This window comes from Podarcis vaucheri (genome assembly GCF_965113315.1).
Source record: "Podarcis vaucheri genome assembly, chromosome: 13".
Classification (NCBI taxonomy): domain Eukaryota; kingdom Metazoa; phylum Chordata; class Lepidosauria; order Squamata; family Lacertidae; genus Podarcis; species Podarcis vaucheri.
Window position 1 is genome coordinate 9,546,435 of NC_138751.1, and position 25,556 is coordinate 9,571,990.

The 25,556-nt window shown below is 54.1% G+C and overlaps 2 protein-coding genes across 2 annotated transcripts in view; both read left to right on the plus strand.

The window, feature by feature from the left end:
- Positions 1–592, plus strand: part of LOC309516863 (vomeronasal type-2 receptor 116-like) — a 345,242-nt gene extending 344,650 nt beyond the window's left edge. Inside the window, exon 5 of the mRNA XM_082195813.1 lies at positions 493–592. Within this exon, the coding sequence (XP_082051939.1) occupies positions 493–497 (5 nt within the window). The 3' untranslated portion in view covers positions 498–592. The remainder of the gene's footprint in view (positions 1–492) is intronic.
- A 1,979-nt stretch (positions 593–2,571) lies between these two features.
- LOC309517559 (vomeronasal type-2 receptor 26-like) overlaps positions 2,572–25,556 on the plus strand; it is a gene marked incomplete at both ends in the record, with an annotated part of 44,564 nt that continues 21,579 nt past the window's right edge. The window contains 3 exons of the mRNA XM_082196776.1: positions 2,572–2,581; positions 2,807–3,050; positions 10,398–11,004. Of these exons, the coding sequence (XP_082052902.1) occupies positions 2,572–2,581; positions 2,807–3,050; positions 10,398–11,004 (861 nt within the window). The remainder of the gene's footprint in view (positions 2,582–2,806; positions 3,051–10,397; positions 11,005–25,556) is intronic.

Here is a 25,556-nt window from a genome sequence, read left to right on the forward strand (position 1 = left end):
GCTACAGTGTCTATAATGCTGCCTATGCTTTGGCTCATTCTCTGCATACCTTCTACTCATCCCAATCCAAGCACAGACCAAGGGTGGATGGTAGCAGTATTGAACTTCAGTCTCTGCAGCCTTGGCAGGTAATGTCTTCACAACAAAATAATCTTATTGCTATGGATAGTGACCTTATGCATACAAAGTACAGCAATGCTGTTTATCCTTCAGCTTATGCTTTGCATGTCATTAACACATCTAGATACATATGAAGAACAATATTCTTGAGTAATGTTGATGACCTTCAGTCACTGCATCCATGGAAGTTAATGTCTTTACATAAAGAAATCATTTCAATTCACAATTAAAATTATCATATGTGAGAAACAGCTGAAACAGGTGACAATTGTAATGAATCTTATACATTCAAACAGCTTCATGGGGCTTACATCTGTCATTGGACCATATATTTAAGTTCAGTCTGAAAACTTTTCTCTCTCTCAAAACTAGGTTGACTTATTTCTGCAAAATGTTGCATTTAACAACTCTGCTGGAGTGATGGTGTCCTTTAATGATAAAGGGGAATTGAGTGGTGGATATGACATTATGAACCTGGTCACATTCCACAACAACTCTTTCCAGAGAGTGAAAGTTGGGAAAGTGGAGCCCAGTGAAGAAGAAAACTTCATCATTAATGAAGATCTAATTGTCTGGCATAAAACATTTAATCAGGTAGAGATGATGGGGATTTCTTGGGCAAATAGGCAATGAGGATGTCCGAAAGTACTAGTTCTGCCTAATGTAGCCTTGTAAATAACCCCACAAATACTTCTAGGCTGAAGAACGAAAGACTATTGAACTACTTTCATATTCATATTTTATCTCCATAGATGATAAAACTATGAACACAAGCATAGCTAATCATGTGGCTTTAGGATGATTCATATGAAAGTTACCGTATTTTTCGCTCTATAACACGCAGATTTTTTCTCCTAAAAAGGAAGGGGAAATGTCTGTGCGTGTTATGGAGCGAATGTGTGGTCCCTGGAGCCGAAAAATGAGGCAAAAATCAAACCGCGCTTCAGGGAGAAGGGAAGCCTGAAGAGAGGAAGTGGCAGCTTTCCTGCATTCTGCCTCCGGGTCTTACTGCCCACCCTCTCTGTTTCGTTACTGTGTTTGCTCAAACGGAACAAAGGGCAGGGAAAGCCCCTCCCCTCCAGGCAAGTAGAGAGGAAAAGCAGAGCGTCGCTCTATCCTGTCCCTGCTCCGGAGGGAACAATGTATGTGAAGGGAAGAGAGATTACAGGTTCGGCTTAAAATTCTGATTTGACTTCCTGCTTTTTGTTTTTGGAGACACACAGCATTCAAATATGCTTTCTTCCATTTAAAGAGGGAGAGAGAGAGAGAGAGAGCACACGCTGGCTGGCTTGTGTGGGTGGGTGGGTGGGGGGAAACTTTTGCCTTCCTTTCCTCACGTTATAGCCCTCTCCTGCATTCTTAGCCTTCTGTGTTTTTCCTTCCCTCCCCACTTAAAATGTGGTTACAAAGCATGGATCCACATGGATCCTCAGGATCTTTGCATTGGGTCACCCCAAATTCACCATCAGAGCACACAGCATGTCCATGACTACAGCCTGCCCCCCCCCAAAAAAAATCACGCACCCACTGTTGCCTGGGGCTGCAATGGTGCAAAAACGTGGTTACAAAGCATGGATCCACATGGATCCTCAGGATCTTTGCATTGGGTCAGCCAAAATTCACCATCAGAGCACATAGCATGTCCATGGCTACAGCCTGTCCCCCCCCCAAAAAAAAAATCACGCACCCACTGTTGCCTGGGGCTGCAATGGTGCAAAAACGTGGTTACAAAGCATGGATCCACATGGATCCTCAGGATCTTTGCATTGGGTCAGCCAAAATTCACCATCAGAGCACATAGCATGTCCATGGCTACAGCCTGTCCCCCCCCCCCAAAAAAAAATCACGCACCCACTGTTGCCTGGGGCTGCAATGGTGCAAAAACATGGTTACAAAGCATGGATCCACATGGATCCTCAGGATCTTTGCATTGGGTCAGCCAAAATTCCCCATCAGAGCACATAGCATGTCCATGGCTACAGCCTGTCCCCCCCAAAAAAAATCACGCACCCACTGTTGCCTGGGGCTGCAATGGTGCAAAAACGTGGTTAAAAAGTATGGGTCCACATGGATCCTCAGGATCTTTGCATTGGGTCAGCCAAAATTCACCATCAGAGCACATAGCATGTCCATGGCTACAGCCTGCCCCCCAAAAAAAATCACGCACCCACTGTTGCCTGGGGCTGCAATGGTGCAAAAATGTGGTTACAAAGCATGGATCCACAGGGATTCTCAGGATTTTTGCATTGGGTCACCCCAAATTCACCATCAGATCACATGTCTGTGGCCACAGCATGAAGCACAAAAATGATACGTCCACTGTTTCATTCAGAATATTTTTTCCCTTGTTTTCCTCCTCTAAAAACGATGTGCGTGTTATGGTCAGGTGCGTGTTATAGAGCGAAAAATACGGTAACTACAATCTCTCACCCCAAGTCCCACAGCCATCTTATGTTTGTGCGTAGGTGCTTCCACTTTCTGTGTGTAATGAACACTGCCACACTGGTCATCATAAGAAGAAGAAGGAAGAGAAAAAGTTCTGCTGCTATGATTGTGCTCCATGTCCAGAAGGGAAGATTTCAGACCAGAAAGGTAGGTTCCTAAAATTTTGTCAACATACATTCTTAACTCCAAATGATGTGGCGAATGAATTGCCCCTAAAAGGTCTCTTCTATTTGTATTTCAGATACAGAAGACTGTTTCCAGTGTCCAGCAGGCCAATATTCAAACAGAAACAGAGATGCTTGCATCCCCAAAATTAGAAACTTTCTTTCTTATAAAGAACCTCTGGGAATCAGTTTAGCTTCAGTTGCTGTTTTTTTGTCCTTCATCACAGCTGTGGTGCTAGGAATTTTTATTAAGCACAAAGACACACCCATAGTCAAAGCAAACAATCGGGACCTCACCTACACTCTCCTCCTCTGCCTCTTGTTCTGCTTCCTCTCTTCTTTGTTATTCCTTGGCCAACCTTGTATAGTGACCTGCTTTCTCCGACAACCCATTTTTGTCATAATTTTCTCATTGGCTGTTTCTTGCATCCTGGCCAAAACCATCACTGTGGTTACAGCTTTCATGGCCACCAGACCAGGGTCCAGCGTGAGGAGGTGGGTGGGGAAAAGACTAGCCATCTTCATTGTTTTAACTTGCTCCCTTGTTCAAGCAAGCATTTGTACTATGTGGCTGGCAACCTCAGCTCCCTTCCCCGATTTGGACTTTCATTCAGTAAGTGGAGAAATTATTGTGCAATGTAATGAAGGGTCAGTCACCATGTTCTACTGTGTCTTGGGCTACATGGGCCTCTTGGCCATCACCAGCTTTGTTGTAGCATTCTTAGCCCGCAAGTTACCGGACAGCTTCAATGAAGCTAAGTTCATTACATTCAGCATGTTAGCATTTTGTAGTGTTTGGGCCTCTTTTGTTCCTACTTACCTGAGCACAAGAGGAAAGGACATGGTGGCCGTGGAAGTCTTCTCTATCTTGGCCTCCAGTGCTGGACTACTGGGCTGCATCTTTTGCCCCAAATGCTACATCATTGTGTTGAGACCTGAGCTGAATAGCAGGGAGCAGCTAATAAAAAGAAAACATTAAAGGATTTGTCCCTTTGGTTACACTGACGCATGTGTTAGGCAAGCATTTTAGGTATAGATCAGTCCAGTCCCGTCCCCCCCATTATTTCATTAATTTATTTCATAAAAATGTAAGAAATCTCAAACTGGTCTTCACAATGTTGGATAAAGAAACCTCTTATTACCAACATTCTAGTCATCATCCTACTCACAAAGTGGCCAACCAGATGTCTATGGGAAGTCCAGATATTTGGGGGAGAGATACATTCATATAACATTAGTTATAGATATTTAGTTATATATGCCTTCTATAGGAAGGACAGTAAAGGATGCCACTCTGTATGTCAAAGTGAACATTGACTCCAGCAAGCTAGAAATCCAAAAAGGGGAAACATTATGTGTGGTGATTCAGGACCTCTAATGTAATTTAGTTTTGGGGATGTGCTATTGTGCACCTTATAACAATGCTCAGGAAAATCTTGTGAGGCAGAAATCAAAGAAGCATTCAAAAGTGAAAATCTTGTTGTTATACTGACATGTTTGTTAGGCAAGTATTTTAGGTGCAGGTGAATTTGGTTTTTAATTATTTTAGTAATTTATTTCATAAAATATATACAACACTTGATTGTGGAAAGTTTCAAATTGCTGTACACAATGTGGGACAAATCAGCCTCTGTGACAAACAGCGTAGCCAGATCAGAGTCTGGTGATGCAGTTCCTCAGAATCCCACCAGAGTTCTGGGGCCTCTCTCTGGTTGACTGCTAGAAGATATTGAGCTGCACTTTAACCCACAGCGCCACCCACGTACAAGCTTGAGGGACTGCTATTAGTGACTTCCCTGGAGACCTCAAGGTATAAGGGCAGGGATATCAGGAATTTAGACTGGGCAATATCTGGTTTTCAACATTATAATATATCACCAGTTAAACAGTGTGAAATACCAATATACCATAATGTCTAAAATAAGGATGGAGCTCTGTAGAGGCAAACAGGTTAATGTCCTGGCAACAGAGGGTCAAGAGCAATTCTCTGCATGATTAAACCCCACTCTACTAAATTAATTTCTCCTTTCCTCAGGGGAAAGCCATATTGAATTTAGTAGGGCTTTCTTGTGAGCAGACTCACATTTGCGTGCACTGCTTACTGAAAAATGCCCTCCACATCATTCTCACCTCACAACTAACCAAAAACCCATTTCAGCATAAGGCAGCTCCTTAAACCCCCCCCCATTTCCCCCTATTGTGACACAAACAGCCCCCTCCGCCATTCCACCATTCTCTCCCTTTTTATCAGTCTATAGTTCTGCTGGATCTCTCAGCGGCCTTTGATACAATCGACCATAGCATCCTTCTGGACCGTCTTGAGGGGTTGGGAGTTGGGGGCACTGTTATACAGTGGTTTCGCTCCTTCCTTCTGGGCCGTGTTCAGAAAGTGGTGGTGGGGGATGAGTGTTCAGACCCCTGGGCTCTCACTTGTGGGGTGCCTCAGGGTTCCGTCCTCTCCCCCATGCTTTTTAACATCTATATGAAGCCGCTGGGAGAGATCATCAGGGGGTTTGGACTGGGTGTCCATCAATATGCAGATGATACCCAGCTCTACCTTTCTTTCAAATCAGAACCAGTGAAGGCGGTGAAGGTCCTGTGTGAGTGCCTTGAGGCGGTTGGAGGATGGATGGCGGCTAATGGATTGAAGTTGAATCCTGACAAGACAGAAGTACTGTTTTTGGGGGACAGGGGGCGGGCTGGTGTGGAGGACTCCCTGGTCCTGAAAAGGGTAACTGTGCCCCTGAAGGACCAGGTGCGTAGCCTAGGAGTCATTTTGGACTCACAGCTCTCCATGGAGGCGCAGGTCAATTCTGTATCCAGGGCAGCTGTCTACCAACTCCACCTGGTACGCAGGCTGAGACCCTACCTGCCCGCGGACTGTCTGGCCAGAGTGGTGCATGATCTAGTTATCTCCCGCTTGGACTACTGCAATGCGCTCTACGTGGGGCTACCTTTGAAGGTGACTCGGAAACTACAGCTAATCCAGAATGCGGCAGCTAGACTGGTGACTGGGGGCGGCCGTCGAGACCACATAACACCGGTCTTGAAAGACCTACATTGGCTCCCAGTACGTTTCCGAGCACAATTCAAAGTGCTGGTGTTGACCTTTAAAGCCCTAAACGGCTTCGGCCCAGTATACCTGAAGGAGCGTCTCCACCCCCATCGTTCTGCCCGGACACTGAGGTCCAGCGCCGAGGGCCTCCTGGCAGTTCCCTCATTACGAGAAGCGAAGCTACAGGGAACCAGGCAGAGGGCCTTTTCGGTGGTGGCGCCCGCCCTGTGGAATGCCCTCCCATTGGATGTCAAGGTGATGGACAACTACCTGACATTCAGAAGACATCTTAAGGCGGCCCTATTCAGGGAAGCTTTTAATGTATGATATTTTAGTGTTTTTTGGTTTCTGTGGAAGCCGCCCAGAGTGGCTGGGCAAACCCAGCCAGATGGGCGGGGTACAAATAATAAATTATTATTATTATTATTATTATTATTATTATTATTATTATTAATCAAAGTGATAATCTCCTTTAAATAACAACAACAGCAGCAACAACAACAACAATCTTCCTTTTTAATATAGAGGGAAGCTATTTGGGGGAAACCAACTTAACCATCACCCGAAAATAATCAAAAATATCCCCCCTTTTTCTTTTTTGCTGGTGTTGGTGGATGAGAGGGAAGAAAAATGAAAAATGAAGAAGTATAGGGTGTACTCCTGGTGGAGTATAGGGTCAGGTTTAAGGTGCTGGTTATGACCTTTAAAGTCCTATGTGGCCTAGGACCCTCATACTTATGGGACCGCCTCTCCTGGTATGTCCCACAGAGGGCCCTAAGTTCCATGAATAATAATAGCTTAAAGGTCCGGGGCCCTAAGGAAGCCATACTATCCTCCACCAGGGCCAGGGCTTTTTCAGTGACGGCTCCGACCTGGTGGAACACTCTGTCCCACGAGACTAGGGCCCTGCAGGATTTGATCGCCTTCTGCAGGGCCTGTAAGACAGAGCTATTCCTCCTGGCCTTCAATTTGAATTAGCCTGATCCTCTATTCCCTTTCCCCTTTCCTCTTCTATGAAGAAACCCTTTCTGGGACCCCACATTTAAATTCTTCCCTGGTCTCCTTGCTGGCGCTAATAGGACCAACTTGACCAGTTAGCCCTGGTAATCATTTGATGTCTATTGACTGGTTGTTGTTTTTTCCCTCCCCACCCCCCCAATGACCCCTGAATTTTTGAATTTTATTGATACTACATTTTATGTTGTATTTTATGCTGTTTTTAAATCGCATTTTAATCATTGTTTTATATTTGCTGTTAGCTGCCCTGAGCCCGGTTGTGGGTGATAGTTTTTGGACAGTTCTTGACTCAGAAAAGATTCAGCATATTCAATCTTATCCTTTCCTAAACTAACACCAATTTCTAACACCTTGTAATCAGATGATAGGTGCTGAAATTGGTTTTTAATCACAATACTGATGACTTTTCCCAGAATTGTCAGGTAGATGACACTTTATGGTTCCTCACATGTCCATTTCAGTATGCCTCTGAATGCCAGGCACTGGGAATCATTAATGGGGAGAACGCCTTTGCATTCAGGACTTGATTGTGAACTTCTCAAAGGTACTGTGTTGGCCAATGTGATACTGGGATATAGGCCATTATTATGTTTTCATAACATTAATTGTGTGGAACAGCAGTCTCTCAGCATCACCTTCTGAGATCAACCCTCCTGAAGCAACTAAAGCTACTGAAAAATAATGTTGATCTTCCCTATCCTGACTAAATGCTATGCAGAAAGAGAATCTCGTGTCTTCTAATTTTGGGAGGTGTTGGGGGAGGGAGCATTCCAATTTCATAAAAGCCTTAACAATTTTTAAAAATTGCATTTATATTCCACATTTTTTATCCAAGAAGCTCAAGGTAGCATACATAGTTCTCCTCAGTTCGGACCCACAATGACCCTATAAGGCAAGTGAAGCTGAGAGGCTGTGACTGGCCCAAGGTCACTAAGTAAGCTTCATAGCCAAGTTGTGATTTTAACCTTCATCTCCCAGGTCCAAGTTCAACCACTACACAATAATAAAACTACGGTGGTACATTGGGTTATATACGCTTCAGGTTACAGACGCTTTGGGTTACAGACTCTGCTAACCCAGAAATAGTACCTTGGGTTAAGAACTTTGCTTCAGGACGAGAACAGAAATCATGCTACAGCGGTGCAGCGGCAGCGAGAGGCCCAATTAGCTAAAGTGGTGCTTTAGGTTAAGAACAGTTTCAGGTTAAGAACGGACCTCCGGAACAAATTAAGTACGTAGCCAGAGGTACCACTGTATTTGGAAGTGTTATAGTGAATAATCTAGATATCTGTATTTGATTGTATTTGAGTCATTTGCTATGGCTTGTGGCTGACACCAATAAAGATTTTATCTTATCCAGGTCTTATCCACGTTCATAAAACTTCACAAAAAGATTTCATTATGCTTCTCCTTTATTTTTTTGTTTCCCCCCAGCTTCACTCCTTTCTTCAAAGAATTTCTTTTAACAACTCAGCTGGAGAAAAAATGTTTTTTGATGACCATGGAGAATTGATAGCCAGATTTGATATCATGAACATGGACCTATTCCCAAACAATTCCTTTATTAAAATGAAAGTTGGAATGATGGATCCGAGTGCTGGGGAAGGGAAACAATTCACCATTGATGACAATATCATTGTGTGGCACAGGAGCTTTAAGCAGGTGTGGATTCTTACATACTCTGGGCAACAGCTCCATTATCAGGATAGGTGGTTTAGGGTATGTGATTGGAAGTCTAAATGATCCAGGAGTACACCCCACAAGCTATTAACAGCTCTGCCCAGGGGAGAGCAACTCAGTCCAGAACTGGCTATTTTCATATCCACTGGACTTGAGAAGCTGTACACATAACACCTCTCTCTTTTCAGGATTCCGTTATATAGATGGCTGAGATAAACAGAATGTTCAGATGAATTGTGGGAGAGAGTGATGTGGCTGTAGTCATGACATTTTTCAAGAAGACAGCTGGACGAAAAACCTTATAGAATTGTGAAGCAAAATGTCTTTGATTGAGTAAAGGAACAGTTTAGGATCACTGCTGCTGTTTTGCAGAGATAGCAAAAGTCCCGCACCCTAAATTTTGTAAGACACCAGTCCACCCCAGAATTTCTCTCAACAATTTTGTAGCTTGAGAGTGGACGTGTGAAGGTGGGCTCTCAATGCCACATCATTATGTGTCATGTTCTGTATTTAGGCATGCCTGTTGTTATGTTTTTTCCTTTGTGTGACAGTAAATCAATACTCCACCCCACAATTTATCCACCCCTAAACTCCCTTCATTGCTCTGCATAGGTAACACCTATTTCTGTATGTGGAGATTCTTGCCCGCCTGGTTATCAGAAGAAAAAGAAAGAAGGTGAGAAATTTTGCTGCTATGATTGTGCTCCATGCCCAGAAGGGAAGATCTCTGACCAAATGGGTAAGTGATACACTTCACCAATTGTTATACTCTGGTGGATTAAACAGAACATGGGATTGTGAGGTTCAAATTTTGCCCAAATTTTGTAAGCAATTTTGCAAATACTCGGGAAGAAAGGGTCACTTAAACTTTGGGCACACAAGCAATTTTACAACAGAATTGGCCTCTGCCTGTTCAAACAAAATGAGGCCTTGTGTCTCTGTTAAGCTGAATTAGAAATGACAGCCCCTTAAAGTAGCTGATGGGAGACAGAAAGCAACCCACCGTGGAACACTTTTGGATCCAGAATATGTTCAGTGGTGGGTTGGGTTTTGCCCTCTCCCAGCCATTGTTTTGGCAGGGGCAGACTGGGACGCCAACAGGATGTTATGGGCTCAGGAGACCGTAGGTATATTTGGCCTTGGCTCATACGTAAAACAGATCACAGATCTGCAAATTGCATAAGATTTGTGTAAGTACAATGAATTCTTAAGTAGGGCCTAGACTTTAGCTCCTGCATAGTAGGAGACAGGCTAAGCCTCTTTGCGGGTTTTTTCTTCTTCTAATTTTGCTTTTGCTGTGTGAGGCCAGAGGATTTCTTAATATCCAGTATAGCTATTGTATAGCTGTATTTGAAAAAAAGAAAAGAAAAGAAAGATTTATAGTGAGTAACCTGATTTCAGACAAATTCACCAAAGGAAATATGCATCCTTGTTGCTAGGAAAAAGAGAAGGGCAAAAATGAGACAGAAGCTGAAAAAGTGCAGTAAAGGGCATGGAATAAAGTAGTATTGTTTCTGGAGAGGCCAACATGGATTTCTGTTGCTTAGGTGTTTTTCTTTTTGAAGTCAATTGTCAATCACAGATCTGACTCTTTGGCTAAACCGACCACTAAAACAATGGAGTATACAGTCCTGGAATCAGATACAATTTGCGTATAAATTGGCACAGGGGTGATGAATCCTCTTTCCTTTTTCAGACATGGATGAATGCTTTAAATGCCCAGATGATCACTATCCTAAACAGAGTAGAGATAGATGCATCTCCAAGCTTATGACATTTCTTTCTTTTGAAGAATCTCTGGGGATCAGCCTTAGTTCGATTTCTGTTTCTCTTTCACTCATCACCACTTTTGTGCTAAGACTTTTCATCAAGCACAGAGATACCCCCATAGTCAAAGCCAACAATCGGGATATCAGCTACATTCTCCTTGTCTCCCTCCTCCTCTGCTTCCTCTGTTCTTTGCTGTTTCTTGGAAGACCTACGAAGGTGACCTGCATTCTCCGTCAAACTACTTTTGGTATTGTCTTCTCTGTGGCTGTTTCTTGTGTGTTGGCTAAAACCATCACTGTGGTTGTTGCTTTTATGGCCACCAAACCAGGGTCTAGCATGAGGAAGTGGGTGGGCAAAAGACTGGCCAACTCCATTGTGCTTTCAAGCTCTCTTATTCAAGCAGGCATTTGTGTGGTGTGGCTGGCAATCTCTCCCCCATTCCCAGATTTCGACATGCACTCACAGGCTGTGGAGATCATAGTTGAATGCAACAAAGGTTCTGTCCTCATGTTTTATCTTGTCCTGGGCTACATGGGCCTTCTAGCCATCATCAGCTTCAATGTGGCTTTCCTGGCCAGGAAGTTGCCGGACACTTTCAATGAGGCCAAATTTATCACCTTCAGCATGTTGATGTTTTCTAGTGTTTGGATGTCCTTTGTCCCTACCTACCTGAGCACCAAGGGGAAATATATGGTAGCTGTAGAGATCTTCTCCATCTTAGCCTCTGGTGCTGGGCTATTGGGTTGTATCTTCGTCCCTAAATGCTACATTATTCTGCTGAAGCCCAAGCTGAACATCAAAGAGCAACTAGCAAAGAGATATAATTAAGGAATGTAATTCTTTTTACCCAGTGTTCGAAACTGAGATATGAACGCTAGGAGCTAAATGGCACCTTAAACCTAGGTTATGGGTTCAGAAACACAGTGTCTAGGCACACTTTTTATAAGAATACAAAGCTGAAAATGAATGAACTAAAACATTATGTTCATTTTTCACATAGTCTAGTTTTTCCCCTGCCCAACCCCCTAATATTCTTAAGATGGTCTCTTCTCCAGTCTTCAGAGAGTAGCTGGAAGTGGGGAGGCAGTAAAAAGCCCTCCTTTCCTCCCAATCTGCAATTTTTTATCTAAAATCTTTGGTGCAGTACTGTGCCCAGAGCTCACAAACTGCTTGTGCTAGTGAAATTCCCTGTCACAAAATGCAATTAGAACAATGGGAGTTTCGAACACTGATACTACTGTAATGCTAATCTGATATTAAATTTGCATTTCTTCTGAGGTGTTGTGGCAACAAAAGCTGTGGACATACCCTATCAGTTAGTTCAGCTGATTCATTTCATTTGTCACATATCTGAACAAATTTAAGAAATAAAATATCATTTATCAATGAAGGCTAAGATCTGTTTCTGTTCATTCTTTTGGTATTGCAATCAGATTTAAAAAAACAAAGGACACAGGGATATAAATTATCATGTTACAACAATGTAAAATACAATATTAACGACAGTTTGAACACTTGTAAATTAAAAAGTGCACATATTAGCCACAATGGCTGTATTTTACCACTGTCACGTGCTTCTCAGTATCAAGTGCTGGGAATCATAAGAGACTGCTGCATTAGGTCAATGACCCATCTTCACCAGCATCCCGTTCTTACTGTGGCCAACCAGATGCCTTTGGGAATCCAGCAAGCAAGATTTGTCCACAAGTGATCTCCCCACTCCTGAAATTTCCAGCAGCTGGTACTCAGATTCATTGCTGCCCATAGTCATCATGGCTAGTAGTCATCAATAGCCTTTTCCTAATCACAAGTGAAGAGAATGCAGGCTTCCACTGAAAAAATCAAAATGCTAAACCAGATGAGACTTGGGCCTGATTCATCAAGGGTCTTCAATGCCTTCATTGAAATGAAATGCTTTCATTGCAGAGTGTCATGTGAACTTGAGAATTTGGAGTGGGATGGTGGTGGTTAAGTATGACACCAATTGTGCCATTCTTTGTATGAGTCTAAATATGCCTCCCATTAGTTTTGTATCTCCCAGGGTGGGGGTGAGGGGTAGGGGGAGGAATGTCACCCCTCCTGACAATGGTCTCATTAAGAGCCAAATCTCTTCAAGGGTATTTTTCTCTCTTCTATATTTAAAAAAATTGTAATTAAGGCAGCAGACTACAGCTCCAACAGGATTCCAGGAGCCATGAGGCAAACAAGGTTTTAAATTCAGGTAGGTAGGTGTGTTGGTCTGACACAGTTGAATTAAATTAAAAAATTGTCCAGTGGCACCTTAGAGACCAACTAAGTTTGTTCTGGTTTTTAAAATCTCCCTCTTCTGCTTTTTGGAGCTGGGATTCAGGGAAACAGGCAGTTTGCTCCCTGTCATTCTTCATTGTGTGTTTCTGGCTTCAAAAACAGTGTGTGTTTGTTGTCATTCAAGTTTGGGGTGTGCACATCAATACGTGTCAAACTTGCATTTCTTTAGCACATTTTTCTGTTAATCTGTGGGGGAAAATCCTAAACCTTTAACAGTCTCAATATGAACATTTCTAAGTACACTTTATAAAATTTAATCATGTTGGTGCTGTTTTTCGAGCTGAAAGCTTTTACTACAAAAATCAGAAATGTGCAAAATCCAAAGTATAATTCTATGTTCCTATCTTATTTGCGTATCAGTTAAGGAGGTATGAAATACATTCGTTCACTTGAAAAAGCAAATTCACTGAAACTCTCCTTCATTCCTGGATTCAAGGCACGGTTCATTTCTGACAGAAATTGCTGCCATTGCCCTCTTCCCCAAAAGATATGTCTCCTGCTTGGAAGCAGCTAAAGACCAGGCACCTACTAATAATTTACTATATCGTTAACTTACAACACATCTATTCAGAAGTCTCAGTTTTAAACCGGGTTTAGTCTCAAGTAAGTGAGTAGAGAATGACAGCCTTGGCTTTGCTGTAGAATGGAGTTTCCCAAACTTGGGTCTCCAGCTCCACCAGTGATTAAGGATGATGGAATTGTAGACTAAGAACAGCTGGAGGATACTGTACCTAGAACAGCCATTTTACAAATGTGCCCACAGCACTAGCTAAAAATGTGAAATATGTCTAGCAATCCAAAAATGTTGTTGACCAGCATCTGGGCAGATTTCTGAATTGGCTGCCTTTGAAGCCTGCTCAAAAACTTCATCTGTGAAACAATAAATCTACCTGCTTTGCAGCTGAGATTGGGAGATTGGCACTCATTTCATTGATATTACACAAGTTGCACTGGTTGCCAGTGCTTTTTGGGATGCTGCTGTTGACTTTACATTTTGTTGCACATTGTGGAGAAACTCTCTCAAGAAATAAGGTATAAATTTGTTAAATAAAAATAGTTTGATAAGTGTGCTTCAATTTTCTGAACATTAGACATCATTTCAGAATTTACTGATTACATCTCCAGGCAATAAGATAGCTCCACTGTAGATGCATTTTCCAGATGGGATCTGCTCACCATGGAAATCTGGAACAAATCTTCCATTTCTAATTTCTTTAGGGAGCAGAAGAGATGTGTGGTCAAATCTCAAAAGAAAGGTCTTCATATCTTTTACCAAAAGTGTCACATGTATGAAGAAGTAATTATCTTCCCCTACAATTATCTAAATCACAATAACGTGTTCACTTGGCCAAATTTCTAAAAGCTTTCCAGAAGGCACTGGAAAACAAGAAGGAAGCTTGGAAATAGTTACAAATAACCCCCTCTGTCAGGTATAGTTGGGAGTGCAGGCATAAAGTGGTTGGCAGGTCTTAGTAACAACAAGCCTCCCGTTTTTCATCATATTAGCCACTACTCACATTGAAGTGCTGTCAACCTAAGTAAGCATTCAATAAAAGTACCGTATTTTTCGCTCTATAGGACGCACTTTTTCCCCTCCAAAAATGAAGGGGAAATGTGGGTGCGTCCTATGGGGCGAATGCAGGCTTTCGCTGAAGCCTGGAGAGCGAGAGGGGTCGGTGCGCACGGACCCCTCTCGCTCTCCAGGCTTCAGGAAGCTATCCCAAGTCTTGCAAGCCCGGCAGGATGTCCCGCAGGCTCACAAGGCTTGCGGGCAGCAGCCTGCACCCAAAAGCTGGGGACAGCGGGGAGGCGCAGCGCTGCCATCCCGCTATTCCCCGACCTGAACTGGAGGCTGGCGGGGGGAGAAGCAAGCCTGCTTCTCCCCCCCGCCAGCCCCACAAGCTCGGGGGATAGGGGGATGGCGAAGCGCTGCCATCCCGCTATTCCCCGACCTGAACTGGAGGCTGGCGGGGGGAGAAGCAAGCCTGCTTCTCCCCCCCCCGCCAGCCCCACAAGCTCGGGGGATAGGGGGATGGCGAAGCGCTGCCATCCCACTACTCCCCGACCTGATCGGGAGGCTGGGGGGGGGGAGAAGCAAGCCTGCTTCTCCCCCCCCGCCAGCACCACAAGCTCGGGGGATAGGGGGATGGCGAAGCGCTGCCATCCCACTACTCCCCGACCTGATCGGGAGGCTGGGGGGGGGGGAGAAGCAAGCCTGCTTCTCCCCCCCCCGCCAGCCCCACAAGCTCGGGGGATAGGGGGATGGCGAAGCGCTGCCATCCCGCTATTCCACGACCTGATCGGGAGGCTGGCGGGGGGAGAAGCAAGCCTGCTTCTCCCCCCCCCCCTAGCCCCACAAGCTCGGGGGATAGGGGGATGGCGAAGCGCTGCCATCCCGCTATTCCACGACCTGATCTGGAGGCTGGCGGGGGGAGAAGCAAGCCTGCTTCTCCCCCCCCCCTAGCCCCACAAGCTCGGGGGATAGGGGGATGGCGAAGCGCTGCCATCCCGCTATTCCACGACCTGATCGGGAGGCTGGGGGGGGGGGAGAAGCAAGCCTGCTTCTCCCCCCCCCCGCCAGCCCCACAAGCTCGGGGGATAGGGGGATGGCGAAGCGCTGCCATCCCGCTATTCCCCGACCTGATCTGGAGGCTGGCGGGGGGAGAAGCAAGCCTGCTTCTCCCCCCCCCGCCAGCCCCACAAGCTCGGGGGATAGGGGGATGGCGAAGCGCTGCCATCCCACTACTCCCCGACCTGATCGGGAGGCTGGGGGGGGGGAGAAGCAAGCCTGCTTCTCCCCCCCCGCCAGCACCACAAGCTCGGGGGATAGGGGGATGGCGAAGCGCTGCCATCCCACTACTCCCCGACCTGATCGGGAGGCTGGGGGGGGGGAGAAGCAAGCCTGCTTCTCCCCCCCCCGCCAGCCCCACAAGCTCGGGGGATAGGGGGATGGCGAAGCGCTGCCATCCCGCTATTCCACGACCTGATCGGGAGGCTGGCGGGGGGAGAAGCAAGCCTGCTTCTCCCCCCCCCCCTAGCCCCACAAGCTCGGGGGATAGGGGGATGGCGAAGCGCTGCCATCCCGCTATTCCACGACCTGATCTGGAGGCTGGCGGGGGGAGAAGCAAGCCTGCTTCTCCCCCCCCCCTAGCCCCACAAGCTCGGGGGATAGGGGGATGGCGAAGCGCTGCCATCCCGCTATTCCACGACCTGATCGGGAGGCTGGGGGGGGGGGAGAAGCAAGCCTGCTTCTCCCCCCCCCCGCCAGCCCCACAAGCTCGGGGGATAGGGGGATGGCGAAGCGCTGCCATCCCGCTATTCCCCGACCTGATCTGGAGGCTGGCGGGGGGAGAAGCAAGCCTGCTTCTCCCCCCCCCCGCCAGCCCCACAAGCTCGGGGGATAGGGGGATGGCGAAGCGCTGCCATCCCACTACTCCCCGACCTGATCGGGAGGCTGGGGGGGGAGAAGCAAGCCTGCTTCTCCCCCCCCGCCAGCCCCACAAGCTCAGGGGATAGGGGGATGGCGAAGCGCTGCCATCCCGCTATTCCACGACCTGATCGGGAGGCTGGGGGGGGAGAAGCAAGCCTGCTCCCCCCCGCGCCAGCCCCACAAGCTCGGGGAATAGCGGGATGGCGAAGCGCTGCCATCCCACTACTCCCCGACCTGATCGGGAGGCTGGGGGGGGGGAGAAGCAAGCCTGCTTCTCCCCCCCCCGCCAGCCCCACAAGCTCGGGGGATAGGGGGATGGCGAAGCGCTGCCATCCCACTACTCCCCGACCTGATCGGGAGGCTGGGGGGGGAGAAGCAAGCCTGCTTCTCCCCCCCGCCAGCCCCACAAGCTCGGGGGATAGGGGGATGGCGAAGCGCTGCCATCCCGCTATTCCACGACCTGATCGGGAGGCTGGGGGGGGGAGAAGCAAGCCTGCTTCTCCCCCCCTAGCCCCACAAGCTCGGGGGATAGGGGGATGGCGAAGCGCTGCTTCTCCCCCCCCCAGCCCCACAAGCTCGGGGGATAGGGGGATGGCGAAGCGCCGCCATCCCGCTATTCCCCGACCTGATCTGGAGGCTGGCGGGGGGAGAAACAAGCCTGCTTCTCCCCCCGCCAGCCCCACAAGCTCGGGGGATAGGGGGATGGCGAAGCGCTGCCATCCCGCTATTCCACGACCTGATCGGGAGGCTGGGGGGGGGAGAAGCAAGCCTGCTTCTCCCCCCCTAGCCCCACAAGCTCGGGGGATAGGGGGATGGCGAAGCGCTGCTTCTCCCCCCCCAGCCCCACAAGCTCGGGGGATAGGGGGATGGCGAAGCGCCGCCATCCCGCTATTCCCCGACCTGATCTGGAGGCTGGCGGGGGGAGAAGCAAGCCTGCTTCTCCCCCCGCCAGCCCCACAAGCTCGGGGGATAGGGGGATGGCGAAGCGCTGCCATCCCGCTATTCCACGACCTGATCGGGAGGCTGGGGGGGGGAGAAGCAAGCCTGCTTCTCCCCCCCTAGCCCCACAAGCTCGGGGGATAGGGGGATGGCGAAGCGCTGCTTCTCCCCCCCCCAGCCCCACAAGCTCGGGGGATAGGGGGATGGCGAAGCGCCGCCATCCCGCTATTCCCCGACCTGATCTGGAGGCTGGCGGGGGGAGAAGCAAGCCTGCTTCTCCCCCCGCCAGCCCCACAAGCTTGCGGGATAGCGGGCCAAGCTGTCCCTGAAGGCAGAAGAGGGAGACGGAGCACTCCGTCTCCCTCTTCTAGCTTGGGATGGTTGCGCAAAGCCTCTGCAAGCCTGCTTCTCCCCCCGCCAGCCCCACAAGCTCGGGGGATAGGGGGATGGCGCAGCGCTGCCATCCCGCTATTCCCCGACCTGAACTGGAGGCTGGCGGGGGGAGAAGCAAGCCTGCTTCTCCCCCCCGCCAGCCCCACAAGCTCGGGGGATAGGGGGATGGCGAAGCGCTGCCATCCCGCTATTCCCCGACCTGAACTGGAGGCTGGCGGGGGGAGAAGCAAGCCTGCTTCTCCCCCCCCGCCAGCCCCACAAGCTCGGGGGATAGGGGGATGGCGAAGCGCTGCCATCCCACTACTCCCCGACCTGATCGGGAGGCTGGGGGGGGGAGAAGCAAGCCTGCTTCTCCCCCCCCGCCAGCACCACAAGCTCGGGGGATAGGGGGATGGCGAAGCGCTGCCATCCCACTACTCCCCGACCTGATCGGGAGGCTGGGGGGGGGGAGAAGCAAGCCTGCTTCTCCCCCCCCCGCCAGCCCCACAAGCTCGGGGGATAGGGGGATGGCGAAGCGCTGCCATCCCGCTATTCCACGACCTGATCGGGAGGCTGGCGGGGGGAGAAGCAAGCCTGCTTCTCCCCCCCCCCTAGCCCCACAAGCTCGGGGGATAGGGGGATGGCGAAGCGCTGCCATCCCGCTATTCCCCGACCTGATCTGGAGGCTGGCGGGGGGAGAAGCAAGCCTGCTTCTCCCCCCCCCCTAGCCCCACAAGCTCGGGGGATAGGGGGATGGCGAAGCGCTGCCATCCCGCTATTCCACGACCTGATCGGGAGGCTGGGGGGGGGAGAAGCAAGCCTGCTTCTCCCCCCCTAGCCCCACAAGCTCGGGGGATAGGGGGATGGCGAAGCGCTGCCATCCCGCTATTCCCCGACCTGATCTGGAGGCTGGCGGGGGGAGAAGCAAGCCTGCTTCTCCCCCCCCCGCCAGCCCCACAAGCTCGGGGGATAGGGGGATGGCGAAGCGCTGCCATCCCACTACTCCCCGACCTGATCGGGAGGCTGGGGGGGGGGAGAAGCAAGCCTGCTTCTCCCCCCCCCCCGCCAGCCCCACAAGCTCAGGGGATAGGGGGATGGCGAAGCGCTGCCATCCCGCTATTCCACGACCTGATCGGGAGGCTGGGGGGGGGGGAGAAGCAAGCCTGCTTCTCCCCCCCGCCAGCCCCACAAGCTCGGGGGATAGGGGGATGGCGAAGCGCTGCCATCCCGCTATTCCACGACCTGATCGGGAGGCTGGGGGGGGGAGAAGCAAGCCTGCTCCCCCCCGCGCCAGCCCCACAAGCTCGGGGAATAGCGGGATGGCGAAGCGCTGCCATCCCACTACTCCCCGACCTGATCGGGAGGCTGGGGGGGGGGAGAAGCAAGCCTGCTTCTCCCCCCCCCGCCAGCCCCACAAGCTCGGGGGATAGGGGGATGGCGAAGCGCTGCCATCCCGCTATTCCACGACCTGATCGTGAGGCTGGGGGGGGGGGGAGAAGCAAGCCTGCTTCTCCCCCCCGCCAGCCCCACAAGCTCGGGGGATAGGGGGATGGCGAAGCGCTGCCATCCCGCTATTCCCCGACCTGATCGGGAGGCTGGGGGGGGAGAAGCAAGCCTGCTCCCCCCCGCGCCAGCCCCACAAGCTCGGGGAATAGCGGGATGGCGAAGCGCTGCCATCCCACTACTCCCCGACCTGATCGGGAGGCTGGGGGGGGGGGAGAAGCAAGCCTGCTTCTCCCCCCCCGCCAGCCCCACAAGCTCGGGGGATAGGGGGATGGCGAAGCGCTGCCATCCCGCTATTCCACGACCTGATCGGGAGGCTGGGGGGGGGGGAGAAGCAAGCCTGCTTCTCCCCCCCTAGCCCCACAAGCTCGGGGGATAGGGGGATGGCGAAGCGCTGCTTCTCCCCCCCCCCAGCCCCACAAGCTCGGGGGATAGGGGGATGGCGAAGCGCCGCCATCCCGCTATTCCCCGACCTGATCTGGAGGCTGGCGGGGGGAGAAGCAAGCCTGCTTCTCCCCCCGCCAGCCCCACAAGCTCGGGGGATAGGGGGATGGCGAAGCGCTGCCATCCCGCTATTCCACGACCTGATCGGGAGGCTGGGGGGGGGAGAAGCAAGCCTGCTTCTCCCCCCCTAGCCCCACAAGCTCGGGGGATAGGGGGATGGCGAAGCGCTGCTTCTCCCCCCCCCCAGCCCCACAAGCTCGGGGGATAGGGGGATGGCGAAGCGCCGCCATCCCGCTATTCCCCGACCTGATCTGGAGGCTGGCGGGGGGAGAAGCAAGCCTGCTTCTCCCCCCGCCAGCCCCACAAGCTTGCGGGATAGCGGGCCAAGCTGTCCCTGAAGGCAGAAGAGGGAGACGGAGCACTCCGTCTCCCTCTTCTAGCTTGGGATGGTTGCGCAAAGCCTCTGCAAGCCTGCTTCTCCCCCCGCCAGCCCCACAAGCTCGGGGGATAGGGGGATGGCGAAGCGCTGCCATCCCGCTATTCCACGACCTGATCGGGAGGCTGGGGGGGGGAGAAGCAAGCCTGCTTCTCCCCCCCTAGCCCCACAAGCTCGGGGGATAGGGGGATGGCGAAGCGCTGCTTCTCCCCCCCCAGCCCCACAAGCTCGGGGGATAGGGGGATGGCGAAGCGCCGCCATCCCGCTATTCCCCGACCTGATCTGGAGGCTGGCGGGGGGAGAAGCAAGCCTGCTTCTCCCCCCCTAGCCCCACAAGCTCGGGGGATAGGGGGATGGCGAAGCGCTGCTTCTCCCCCCCCCCCAGCCCCACAAGCTCGGGGGATAGGGGGATGGCGAAGCGCCGCCATCCCGCTATTCCCCGACCTGATCTGGAGGCTGGCGGGGGGAGAAGCAAGCCTGCTTCTCCCCCCGCCAGCCCCACAAGCTTGCGGGATAGCGGGCCAAGCTGTCCCTGAAGGCAGAAGAGGGAGACGGAGCACTCCGTCTCCCTCTTCTAGCTTGGGATGGTTGCGCAAAGCCTCTGCAAGCCTGCTTCTCCCCCCGCCAGCCCCACAAGCTCGGGGGATAGGGGGATGGCGAAGCGCTGCCATCCCGCTATTCCACGACCTGATCGGGAGGCTGGGGGGGGGGGAGAAGCAAGCCTGCTTCTCCCCCCCTAGCCCCACAAGCTCGGGGGATAGGGGGATGGCGAAGCGCTGCCATCCCGCTATTCCACGACCTGATCGGGAGGCTGGGGGGGGGAGAAGCAAGCCTGCTTCTCCCCCCCCCGCCAGCCCCACAAGCTCGGGGGATAGGGGGATGGCGAAGCGCTGCCATCCCGCTATTCCCCGACCTGATCTGGAGGCTGGCGGGGGGAGAAGCAAGCCTGCTTCTCCCCCCCCCCCGCCAGCCCCACAAGCTCGGGGGATAGGGGGATGGCGAAGCGCTGCCATCCCACTACTCCCCGACCTGATCGGGAGGCTGGGGGGGGGAGAAGCAAGCCTGCTTCTCCCCCCCCCGCCAGCCCCACAAGCTCAGGGGATAGGGGGATGGCGAAGCGCTGCCATCCCGCTATTCCACGACCTGATCGGGAGGCTGGGGGGGGAGAAGCAAGCCTGCTCCCCCCCGCGCCAGCCCCACAAGCTCGGGGAATAGCGGGATGGCGAAGCGCTGCCATCCCACTACTCCCCGACCTGATCGGGAGGCTGGGGGGGGGGAGAAGCAAGCCTGCTTCTCCCCCCCCCCGCCAGCCCCACAAGCTCGGGGGATAGGGGGATGGCGAAGCGCTGCCATCCCACTACTCCCCGACCTGATCGGGAGGCTGGGGGGGGAGAAGCAAGCCTGCTTCTCCCCCCCTAGCCCCACAAGCTCGGGGGATAGGGGGATGGCGAAGCGCCGCCATCCCGCTATTCCCCGACCTGATCTGGAGGCTGGCGGGGGGAGAAGCAAGCCTGCTTCTCCCCCCGCCAGCCCCACAAGCTTGCGGGATAGCGGGCCAAGCTGTCCCTGAAGGCAGAAGAGGGAGACGGAGCACTCCGTCTCCCTCTTCTAGCTTGGGATGGTTGCGCAAAGCCTCTGCAAGCCTGCTTCTCCCCCCGCCAGCCCCACAAGCTCGGGGGATAGGGGGATGGCGAAGCGCTGCCATCCCGCTATTCCACGACCTGATCGGGAGGCTGGGGGGGGGGAGAAGCAAGCCTGCTTCTCCCCCCCTAGCCCCACAAGCTCGGGGGATAGGGGGATGGCGAAGCGCTGCTTCTCCCCCCCCAGCCCCACAAGCTCGGGGGATAGGGGGATGGCGAAGCGCCGCCATCCCGCTATTCCCCGACCTGATCTGGAGGCTGGCGGGGGGAGAAGCAAGCCTGCTTCTCCCCCCGCCAGCCCCACAAGCTCGGGGGATAGGGGGATGGCGAAGCGCTGCCATCCCGCTATTCCACGACCTGATCGGGAGGCTGGGGGGGGGGAGAAGCAAGCCTGCTTCTCCCCCCCTAGCCCCACAAGCTCGGGGGATAGGGGGATGGCGAAGCGCTGCTTCTCCCCCCCCAGCCCCACAAGCTCGGGGGATAGGGGGATGGCGAAGCGCCGCCATCCCGCTATTCCCCGACCTGATCTGGAGGCTGGCGGGGGGAGAAGCAAGCCTGCTTCTCCCCCCGCCAGCCCCACAAGCTCGGGGGATAGGGGGATGGCGAAGCGCTGCCATCCCGCTATTCCACGACCTGATCGGGAGGCTGGGGGGGGGAGAAGCAAGCCTGCTTCTCCCCCCCTAGCCCCACAAGCTCGGGGGATAGGGGGATGGCGAAGCGCTGCTTCTCCCCCCCCCAGCCCCACAAGCTCGGGGGATAGGGGGATGGCGAAGCGCCGCCATCCCGCTATTCCCCGACCTGATCTGGAGGCTGGCGGGGGGAGAAGCAAGCCTGCTTCTCCCCCCGCCAGCCCCACAAGCTTGCGGGATAGCGGGCCAAGCTGTCCCTGAAGGCAGAAGAGGGAGACGGAGCACTCCGTCTCCCTCTTCTAGCTTGGGATGGTTGCGCAAAGCCTCTGCAAGCCTGCTTCTCCCCCCGCCAGCCCCACAAGCTCGGGGGATAGGGGGATGGCGCAGCGCTGCCATCCCGCTATTCCCCGACCTGAACTGGAGGCTGGCGGGGGGAGAAGCAAGCCTGCTTCTCCCCCCCGCCAGCCCCACAAGCTCGGGGGATAGGGGGATGGCGAAGCGCTGCCATCCCGCTATTCCCCGACCTGAACTGGAGGCTGGCGGGGGGAGAAGCAAGCCTGCTTCTCCCCCCCCGCCAGCCCCACAAGCTCGGGGGATAGGGGGATGGCGAAGCGCTGCCATCCCACTACTCCCCGACCTGATCGGGAGGCTGGGGGGGGGGAGAAGCAAGCCTGCTTCTCCCCCCCGCCAGCACCACAAGCTCGGGGGATAGGGGGATGGCGAAGCGCTGCCATCCCACTACTCCCCGACCTGATCGGGAGGCTGGGGGGGGGGGAGAAGCAAGCCTGCTTCTCCCCCCCCCGCCAGCCCCACAAGCTCGGGGGATAGGGGGATGGCGAAGCGCTGCCATCCCGCTATTCCACGACCTGATCGGGAGGCTGGCGGGGGGAGAAGCAAGCCTGCTTCTCCCCCCCCCCCTAGCCCCACAAGCTCGGGGGATAGGGGGATGGCGAAGCGCTGCCATCCCGCTATTCCACGACCTGATCTGGAGGCTGGCGGGGGGAGAAGCAAGCCTGCTTCTCCCCCCCCCTAGCCCCACAAGCTCGGGGGATAGGGGGATGGCGAAGCGCTGCCATCCCGCTATTCCACGACCTGATCGGGAGGCTGGGGGGGGGGAGAAGCAAGCCTGCTTCTCCCCCCCTAGCCCCACAAGCTCGGGGGATAGGGGGATGGCGAAGCGCTGCCATCCCGCTATTCCACGACCTGATCGGGAGGCTGGGGGGGGGGAGAAGCAAGCCTGCTTCTCCCCCCCGCCAGCCCCACAAGCTCGGGGGATAGGGGGATGGCGAAGCGCTGCCATCCCGCTATTCCACGACCTGATCGGGAGGCTGGGGGGGGGAGAAGCAAGCCTGCTCCCCCCCGCGCCAGCCCCACAAGCTCGGGGAATAGCGGGATGGCGAAGCGCTGCCATCCCACTACTCCCCGACCTGATCGGGAGGCTGGGGGGGGGGGGAGAAGCAAGCCTGCTTCTCCCCCCCGCCAGCCCCACAAGCTCGGGGGATAGGGGGATGGCGAAGCGCTGCCATCCCGCTATTCCACGACCTGATCGGGAGGCTGGGGGGGGAGAAGCAAGCCTGCTCCCCCCCGCGCCAGCCCCACAAGCTCGGGGAATAGCGGGATGGCGAAGCGCTGCCATCCCACTACTCCCCGACCTGATCGGGAGGCTGGGGGGGGGGGAGAAGCAAGCCTGCTTCTCCCCCCCCGCCAGCCCCACAAGCTCGGGGGATAGGGGGATGGCGAAGCGCTGCCATCCCGCTATTCCACGACCTGATCGGGAGGCTGGGGGGGGGGGAGAAGCAAGCCTGCTTCTCCCCCCCTAGCCCCACAAGCTCGGGGGATAGGGGGATGGCGAAGCGCTGCTTCTCCCCCCCCCAGCCCCACAAGCTCGGGGGATAGGGGGATGGCGAAGCGCCGCCATCCCGCTATTCCCCGACCTGATCTGGAGGCTGGCGGGGGGAGAAGCAAGCCTGCTTCTCCCCCCGCCAGCCCCACAAGCTCGGGGGATAGGGGGATGGCGAAGCGCTGCCATCCCGCTATTCCACGACCTGATCGGGAGGCTGGGGGGGGGGAGAAGCAAGCCTGCTTCTCCCCCCCTAGCCCCACAAGCTCGGGGGATAGGGGGATGGCGAAGCGCTGCTTCTCCCCCCCCCAGCCCCACAAGCTCGGGGGATAGGGGGATGGCGAAGCGCCGCCATCCCGCTATTCCCCGACCTGATCTGGAGGCTGGCGGGGGGAGAAGCAAGCCTGCTTCTCCCCCCGCCAGCCCCACAAGCTTGCGGGATAGCGGGCCAAGCTGTCCCTGAAGGCAGAAGAGGGAGACGGAGCACTCCGTCTCCCTCTTCTAGCTTGGGATGGTTGCGCAAAGCCTCTGCAAGCCTGCTTCTCCCCCCGCCAGCCCCACAAGCTCGGGGGATAGGGGGATGGCGAAGCGCTGCCATCCCGCTATTCCACGACCTGATCGGGAGGCTGGGGGGGGGAGAAGCAAGCCTGCTTCTCCCCCCCTAGCCCCACAAGCTCGGGGGATAGGGGGATGGCGAAGCGCTGCTTCTCCCCCCCCCAGCCCCACAAGCTCGGGGGATAGGGGGATGGCGAAGCGCCGCCATCCCGCTATTCCCCGACCTGATCTGGAGGCTGGCGGGGGGAGAAGCAAGCCTGCTTCTCCCCCCGCCAGCCCCACAAGCTTGCGGGATAGCGGGCCAAGCTGTCCCTGAAGGCAGAAGAGGGAGACGGAGCACTCCGTCTCCCTCTTCTAGCTTGGGATGGTTGCGCAAAGCCTCTGCAAGCCTGCTTCTCCCCCCGCCAGCCCCACAAGCTCGGGGGATAGGGGGATGGCGAAGCGCTGCCATCCCGCTATTCCACGACCTGATCGGGAGGCTGGGGGGGGGAGAAGCAAGCCTGCTTCTCCCCCCCTAGCCCCACAAGCTCGGGGGATAGGGGGATGGCGAAGCGCTGCTTCTCCCCCCCCAGCCCCACAAGCTCGGGGGATAGGGGGATGGCGAAGCGCCGCCATCCCGCTATTCCCCGACCTGATCTGGAGGCTGGCGGGGGGAGAAGCAAGCCTGCTTCTCCCCCCCTAGCCCCACAAGCTCGGGGGATAGGGGGATGGCGAAGCGCTGCTTCTCCCCCCCCCCAGCCCCACAAGCTCGGGGGATAGGGGGATGGCGAAGCGCCGCCATCCCGCTATTCCCCGACCTGATCTGGAGGCTGGCGGGGGGAGAAGCAAGCCTGCTTCTCCCCCCGCCAGCCCCACAAGCTTGCGGGATAGCGGGCCAAGCTGTCCCTGAAGGCAGAAGAGGGAGACGGAGCACTCCGTCTCCCTCTTCTAGCTTGGGATGGTTGCGCAAAGCCTCTGCAAGCCTGCTTCTCCCCCCGCCAGCCCCACAAGCTCGGGGGATAGGGGGATGGCGAAGCGCTGCCATCCCGCTATTCCACGACCTGATCGGGAGGCTGGGGGGGGGGGGAGAAGCAAGCCTGCTTCTCCCCCCCTAGCCCCACAAGCTCGGGGGATAGGGGGATGGCGAAGCGCTGCTTCTCCCCCCCCAGCCCCACAAGCTCGGGGGATAGGGGGATGGCGAAGCGCCGCCATCCCGCTATTCCCCGACCTG